Genomic DNA, 7,847 nt, shown 5'->3' with positions numbered 1-7,847 from the left:
CTTTCCTGAGTTTGGATTCACCTTCCCTGGGAGCTGACCGCTTTCTGCCTGGTTCAGTGGTCACCCCCAGAGTTGATGTCCAGATGAGCTTTGGAGGGAGAGTCCACAACAGTGTCACCTGAGACTCGGTGCCCCCTGCGATTTACCCTGTCCTTTCTCCATGAATCCCGGGAAAGTGTTGCTGACAAGTCATTCCGTGATTATTTCCACAGGCTTTTTGGAAGGGTTATAAACAACACAAAGCGTATACTGACATGAAGAGAATGTTTGCTGATAATCTTGATTCTGTTGTGAAGGTAAGCGTTCTTTGCTGTTTTAGGAGCGGTTTGGTTTAAATTTGCCCCTCGTGTTAGTTTTGATTCTGAAAAACAGTGCTGACCTTGAAGTTGGAAGGCAGTCCTGGGCTTGAGTTTCTCCTGCACTGCTCCCTTAGCTGGTCATCTTCAAGCCAGTCAATCAAACTGCTTGGAACCGAGCCCAGTTCTTGGTTATGAGAGCCCAATTGGAAAGTGCTGTGAGAGGCTGTGCCGTCAGCTCCGGCCCGTAGCCACCCTGTGTCGAGCAGAACAAACACCACCCGGGCCTGGGCCACCTTCACAGGTGTTATGCCTGGGCCCTCGGTTGCAGCTGCTGTATCACGCCATCGCGTTTGAAGGCCTTCCTCCTTTCTCCTGCCATCTACTTACCAAGCATGATGTTCTTCTCCAAGGACTTGTCTCTCCAGATAACATGGCCAACGTACATGAGGGGCGCAAAGTTTACCCCTTAGAGGCCAAGGACTCAGTGCCCAATAATTGCTTCTTGTCTAGAAAGCCTGGGGAAGCCCCGGATTTATTTCATGTTCCGCTTGTCGCAATAGCTAGTGGTATTTAGATTGCTCAACCTGAACAGCACAAAACCTGAACTGCAAGGCAAAGCATGCAAATCCAATGACGGAGGAAGTGAAGCTCATTCAGGACCTGTGGTGGGGTGCTGGGCTCGCCCAGCTTGCCACCTGGGCTGATTGCCCTGGGCCAGAGACAGGAAAGGAGATGCAGCACCGACTCTCACATGGTCCGAATCGGGTTCACACTCGTCCAGTTTAAAAGACCTCTTAAGCCAGGAGGTAAGAAGAGGCCATGGTCTAGATCCATTGCCCATTCACTCTATGGACACAAGACCCTGTGCTCAGGGAAGCCTTGGCCTGCCCAGTCTCTCTTGAGGTCTTTGGGTAATTTTCTGGCAAAACCTAAAGGATCTTGATTGCAGTTAAAGGATACTGAAGAAGCCCTGGAGTCGGGCTTTTACTCTGACTCCCAACTTATTGCAACTCTCTGCAAAATGCTATGCCTTCTTGTTTCATTTGTTGATGTAAAAGCCAAATAGTACAAAGCTACATTACCTTTTCCATCTCTCTCCTATTTAGGCAGCGAGTAAGAGCACTGTGTATCAAAGCCATACGATTAAGAGTCTTAGGTAGTTAGTGTTTTTGAGTTCCTTAAGAGAAGAGGCAATGAAAGAAAGAGAAGACGGGAAGGAGGCTTTAGATGCTTATTATTTCTGAAGCCAAAACCCAACTCCCTGCCATCGAGTCTCCATAGCACAGGGTCGAACTGCCCCTATGGGTTTCTGAGTAGTAACTCTTTCTGGGAATAGAAAGCCTCATCCGTCTTCTGCACAGCGACCGGGGGTTTCGAACTACTGACCTTGTGGTTCACAACCCAACTCGTAACCACTATGCCGCCAGGGCTTATTATCTACTAGGATGTTAATGTTCATTTTTATCAAATAAAAATTTTTTATTTTTTTTTAAACTGCATTAAAATATGCGTATTAAAGATTGGTAATGATCCTTATTTATTTATCTAACTTATTTTTAGATTCAGTCCTGGTTCCGAATGTTAGCAGCAAGAAAGAGCTACCTTTCACGACTACAGTATTTCGAGGACCATGTAAGAGAAACCATGTGTGGTTTTTTTTTTTAGTCTGGCTGAGAGTAAGCTGAATGTGATGTGATTGAACTACAGGCTGGTAGGATGTCTGGATTCGCTCCTAATAAAATGGTTTGGGGAAAATAAATAAATAAAAATAAAGCCCATGCATACATTCATGCATCTTGTGAACCACCACCAGCAGCCCTGCCCCCCCCCAAAAAAAGAGTGAACTAAATGAACACTTGGTTTAGTGTTGGCATTGACTAATTGTATTCAATAATTAGATGGTGGACATAGATGCCATTAGAAAAAAATCAAGCCTAAGGCAACAGTCGTCTTTTGGAAATCTTTCTGTTTGGAAATCATGTTTGGGGTGAGACTCGTCAGTCAAGACTGGGTCTGAAATAGCTAGTCATGCCAAAGGGAGAAGATTCTAGAGAAATCGTATCCAACATTGTGTGTCCAGGTTTTGCAATAGAAGTCCACAGGAGCACCCCGCCCCCTTGCCCCAATAATTTCATAGATCTGCGGACGTAGCTTGGATCATCTAATTTCTATGCTAAAAGTGTTTTCCCTTCTTAGATTATGTAAGCAGCCTACCCACAATCTTGTTCAGACTCTTTGGTAGTTTAGCTGATCTTTCCATCTAAGGAGAATGGAGAAGCAAGCATTGTGTCCACCACGTCTGAATACCGTCCATTCTACAGCGGGGCGCCATACTGGTGGCGTTCCACTGAGGGGAAGATGGGACGCAGGGATGTGATGCCTTGTCTCAATCTTTTACAGAAAAACGAAATTGTGAAAATTCAGTCGCTGCTGAGAGCAAACAAAGCTAGAGATGACTACAAAACGTTGGGTAAGTGGGACTGTTCTGCAGCAGAGCGTACCCAGATGCCTCAGAAACTGGACCCGGGCGCACTGCTTCCAGCTCCGTCGCCCGAGGACATGCAGGAGCAGAGGGTGCTTGGATTCTAGGCGATGTTGGTGGTCTCCAGCCCCCGGTCCAGACTAGTCCACCGAGAGCATGTGGTGCTGGGAGAGGGGGCCTTCCTGTTGGAAGTAGAGGGATAAGTGGGGGTGGACAGAACTTCTCTCTCTCTCTCTCTCTCTCTCTCTCTCTCTCTCTCTCACACACACACACACACACACAATGGAGTTGCTTACATGAAGATATTTTTACATTCCATTTAAGCTAGAGTCAGGAATCTTGTGTTTTTTTAAGATTGTTTGATTGGCATAAATACTTTGAAGATCATACAATTTAATCATTCAACCGTTTTAAAAGGAGGCATGCAATCAGCACCACAATCAATTTCTGAACATTCTCTTTCTGCCCTCACCGCTGTTAGCTCCCTGGTTCCCCCCAACCTCCCCTGCCACGATGCCCCTGGGTGATCGTCCATCCAGTACTGTCTCTACAGATTTACCTGTCCTGGATTCCATATACAGAAAATCAGACACAAACACAAGCAGGAAGTAAACAACAACAAGGACAAACCAGCAAGTTAACAAAAGAGCTGGATTACATTTGAACTGTTCCATTGGCCTGTGAATCCCCCACCCCCATTTAGCTTGTTCATATAAGGAATTCTAGAAATATGAATGAGAAAAAGGGAAATTTGATGTTCTCCCCTCCCCACGCTAACTACAAATAATCCTTTTTGTAATTTAAGGACTTTTTAAAGTATTTTGCCTTGCATACTAGTATATAAGGGGCCTTCTAAAAGTTAGTGGGAAAATGGAATTAAAAATAATGGAATTTTTCCAGAGACTTTTTGAAGCCCCGTCATGTACCATGTGTAGGAAGTTTGAGAATAGCCAGATACCCGAAAGAGAAAATAAAACTTATTTAGAAGTACCAGTCCCTTTCGTGATGTCTCCTTATAGTTCCAACTCTGAATGGCTTTTTTTTAACGTAGAGAATATTATCCGTTATACGCTGAATTTTAACATTCTAATTTTCACAAAGTCTATTATCATTGAGTCCAGTCCAACTCATAGGAATGGTATCTGTAGGGCAGAGTAGAGCTCCTGCTCGCTCGGGTCTCCGGTGTTATCAATCTGTACCGAACCAGAAAGCTTCGCTTTCTCCCATGGAGGGGCTGCTGGGTTGGAACGGCCGGCTTTGCAGATAACAGCCAAATGTATAACACACTATGCAACCACAGCTCCTTAGGATCACTGTGAGTTAGAATCCACTCAGTCACAGCTAATTTCCTTTTCATATATATTTTCTACTTGTTTAATCATTTTATTGGAGGTTCATACAACTCTTATCACAATCCATACATACATCCGTTGTGTCAAGCACATTTGTACATTTGTTGTCGTCATCATTCTCAAAACATTTTCTTTCAACTTGAGCCCTTGGTGTCAGCGCCTCATTTTTCCCCTCCCTCCAAACTCTCCCTCCCTAACGAACCCTTGATAATTTATAAATTATTTTTTTTTCTGCCTGATGTCTCCCTTCACCCACTGTTCTGTTGTTCATCCCCGAGGGAGGGGCCTATATGTAGATCCTTGTGATTGGTTCCCCCTTTTTCCCCCACCTTCCCCTTACCCTCCTTGTATCGTTACTCTTATTGGCCCTGAGAGGTTTATCTGTCCTGGATTTCCTGTGTTTCCAGTTCTTATCTGTACCAGTGTACATCCTCTGGTCTAGCCATATTTGTAAGGTAGAATTGGGATTATGATAGTGGGGGGGAGGAAGCATTTAGGAACTAGAGGAAAGTTGTATGTTTCACCTTTGCTATACTGCATCCTGACTGGCTCCTCTCCTCCCTGAGACCCTTCTGTTGCCTACAGATGGGCTTTGGGTCTCCACTCCTCACTTCCCCTCATTTACAGTGTTGTGATTTTTTTGGCTCTTGGATGCCTGATCCCTGATCCCTTCGACACATTTTCCTAAGAGCTGGCTGATAAATTGGTTGTCATTGCTGGAATTAGGTGCCATGGAGTTGATTTTGGCTCCTCTCAACGCCACGTCAGGGTAGAACTGCCGGGAGCATTTTCTAGGCTGGGATTTCATAAGAGCAGATGGCTAGGGCTTCCTCCTGTGGAACCGCTGGGTGGATTCCAACTCCCAGCCTTTCTAACCATTATGCCACCACGGTGCCGTAATGGACCTGCGCCACCCCTCCCCCCTTTTAAGTGTGTTCAAGTCATTCAAAGTCGGAGTTTTTTAAGTTAAAAAGAATCATTATTTGAATCATTTATTAATGAAAAGAGCCATTAAGTTGTGCTCAAATGATGTTCTTTGGTGGGCCGTAGGGGGTTCAGAAATTAAGCATTGTCTAGTAATTTTCATAGCCTATAGAATAGCCAGCACCCTTTATTGCCGAGTCTATGTGAATTCTGGGATAAAGCACATGGCCAAAGAAAGATCTTTGGGGACCCATTAAGCTCTTCGGGGAATGCTGCAATAGCAGAGCCTAGTTCTGCTTCCAGCCTGAAAGCGGCTGCTTGAGACCACGTTACCCCGTAGATTGCAGACGTTGATATGCAGACCGAGTGAGGAAAGCGCGGCTAGTCTTTCAGTGCCACACGCTCTCCACTTTGGAATCGTCGGGGTTCATCTCTCAGTCGATGTTTCCGTTTTCTACAAGAAGTCTAAACAGGCATTTGTTCCCTGGGCCCTAAGGCACTAAACTGGGCGTGCGGCTTTCTGTGCACACGAGAGACCATGGAGACTGCAATGTCCAAATGAACACGGGCATGTGGGTTTTTTCTCGGCAGTTCTGTGTCGGTAGTTCTGAGGGCGGTAGTTCTGAGGGCGTCTTAACTTACATTTGCTAGGTTTTTCCTTTTTGATTATAAAGAGATTAGCATGTTAAAAAAATCGAGAGCATTTCAAAACGTACTTTCACGTATACATGGTAGGGAAAAACTTTGGTCATGAAGAGGTTCGATCTCAGCTTCTCTGGACTTCGGCAAATAGGGAGGTTTGTGGAAAGGGAACTGTCTGAGTTGTCGTTTCTTAATTCAGCATCTTGGTAAAATGAAGTATTTTTTTAATCTGAGAAAGAATTATAATAGCCCTTAGCCTCTTGTCACCTGTTATCACCCTTGCCCTTTGGGAAGGCACTGGAGGCATATTCACGCTGCACAGACAGTGGGAAGGTGTTGGCACTGTGTCGTGGCCAGTTCATAACTGTTGAGTGTGAAGTTGTGTGGTTTCCTGAAAGGGAAGTACCACAAAATGAACCCCAGCAAGAAGGTGTCCAAAAAGCCTAGAGTTGAGAGGGAGATGTTAAATTTCCATAGTTGTAAACCCCCTCCCTCACCACCATCGAGTTAATATAGACTCACAGCGACCCAGTAGAACAGAGTGAACGGGCTTTCAGACACTGTAAATCATTATGCGAGTATAAAGCATCATCTTTTTTATTCCCACAGAGCAGCCTGTGGTTTCAAACTACTGACCTTACAGTTGGGGTCGCCAGCCCAAAGAGTAACCCGCTATGTTAGTTTGTTCTAACGACTCTACCATACAAAGATTACAATTCCCAGAGGCAAGAAGAGCGACCAGCTTCAGGCACGAAAGAGATGGCTGAGATTCTATCACCCTAACTACGTTGCATCCTCTGGGCATTCTGAAATGGTCGCAGCAGCAGCAGCTGTGCTAGAAATGGAAGGAAAATAAATTCGTATGGGCTTCAGTGATCAGGAGCCCTGGTGGTGTAATGGCTGCTCACTGCAAGGTGAGCAGTTCAAAACCACCAGCCACTCCACCGGAGAAGACAGGGCTTTCTACTCCCATAAAGAATTACAGCCAAAAAATTTAAAAGAAGAATTACAACCGTGGAAACCCACAGGGGCAGTTCTACCCTGTCCTGTAAGGGTCACTATGAGTCGGAATCAACTCGATAGCAATGAGTTTGAGTCAGTGATCAGGAAATTAAAGAGCCCGTGATCCAAGGAAACATTTCCAATGAAGACTATCAGAAATCGCAAAATAGTAATGCATACACTTCCGTAGTTGGTTGTTCCTGCTGGGTTCATGCATTTATTGTTGGAGTCTCTCTATCCCGTGAGTGGCAGAACACTACAGAGCCAAGCTGGAAGTCAAATGAAGTTGGACACGAGACTTCGATGTAAAGCAGAGGGAAGTTATCCAGACCACCATGACTGCACTGGGCTCCTTTTTTAAGTTCTCCATGCACATTCTTTCAACCTTCGAAGGCCCAGCAAGTTTCTTCACATGGTTTACCCAGAGTTGGTCTCACTAAACACATTTTTTTTTAAAAGTTTACTTTTTCAATTGTCACCATGCTAGGGAATTGACAAGTAATATTCAGAGCAAAGAGAGCTAGAAATTACCGCATATACTCATGTATAAGAAGAATTGTTCTGCACATTTTTAATGCAGCTTTTGTGGTAAAATAAGGTGCCTCGGCTGATATTCGGGTTGGCTTATACTCAAGGATGTACGGTACATGGGCTTTAGACGTTGCTATGAAATGGAGAAGGTGTGTAAAAATACCCCGTTAGATAACTGAGGCAACGCTAGATTCTGAGCCCCTGCCTTCGTCAGTGGTGAAGGGATGTTTCTCAGTATTTCTAGCCCCTGGCGAGCAGAGGCTGTGTCCCCCTTGTCAGTCCAGGGTCCCCGTTGGCCTTTTCAGTTCTTTTCTCTGACCTATCCTACTTCAGCTTTCTCTTCCTTCCTGCTCCTTCCCAACGGCCTTTCTGGCTGAGAGAAACCCACTTTCTACTTCCTGCAAGCACATCAATCTCTTATCTGGCTCAGCTACAAGCTGTTGGAACAGAGGTAGCTTCCTTTCCCAGCGTTGTAAGACCCAGATAATCCTATTTTCTCAGCGCAGGAACACGTCAAGGGAGCGATCCTAAGGGCCTATCACATGCATAGAAAATAGTTGTCCTACATTGGGCCTCCACTCAAGTACTCCCTCAACACAAGAATACTTTCTTCTA

General features: G+C 45.1%; 1 protein-coding gene across 1 annotated transcript in view; it reads left to right on the top strand.

The window, feature by feature from the left end:
- Positions 1-7,847, top strand: part of IQGAP2 (IQ motif containing GTPase activating protein 2) — a 291,748-nt gene that overhangs the window by 222,563 nt on the left and 61,338 nt on the right. Inside the window, 3 exon segments of the mRNA XM_004703528.2 lie at positions 213-296; positions 1,860-1,931; positions 2,700-2,769. Coding sequence (XP_004703585.1) covers positions 213-296; positions 1,860-1,931; positions 2,700-2,769 — 226 coding nt within the window.

Source organism: Echinops telfairi, unplaced genomic scaffold (genome assembly GCF_000313985.2).
Source record: "Echinops telfairi isolate 266 unplaced genomic scaffold, ASM31398v2 ScPeMD7_7469;HRSCAF=8507_1, whole genome shotgun sequence".
Taxonomy (NCBI): domain Eukaryota; kingdom Metazoa; phylum Chordata; class Mammalia; order Afrosoricida; family Tenrecidae; genus Echinops; species Echinops telfairi.
The sequence above is the reverse complement of the archived record's forward strand: the minus strand, read 5'-3'. Positions and strand labels throughout refer to the sequence as shown.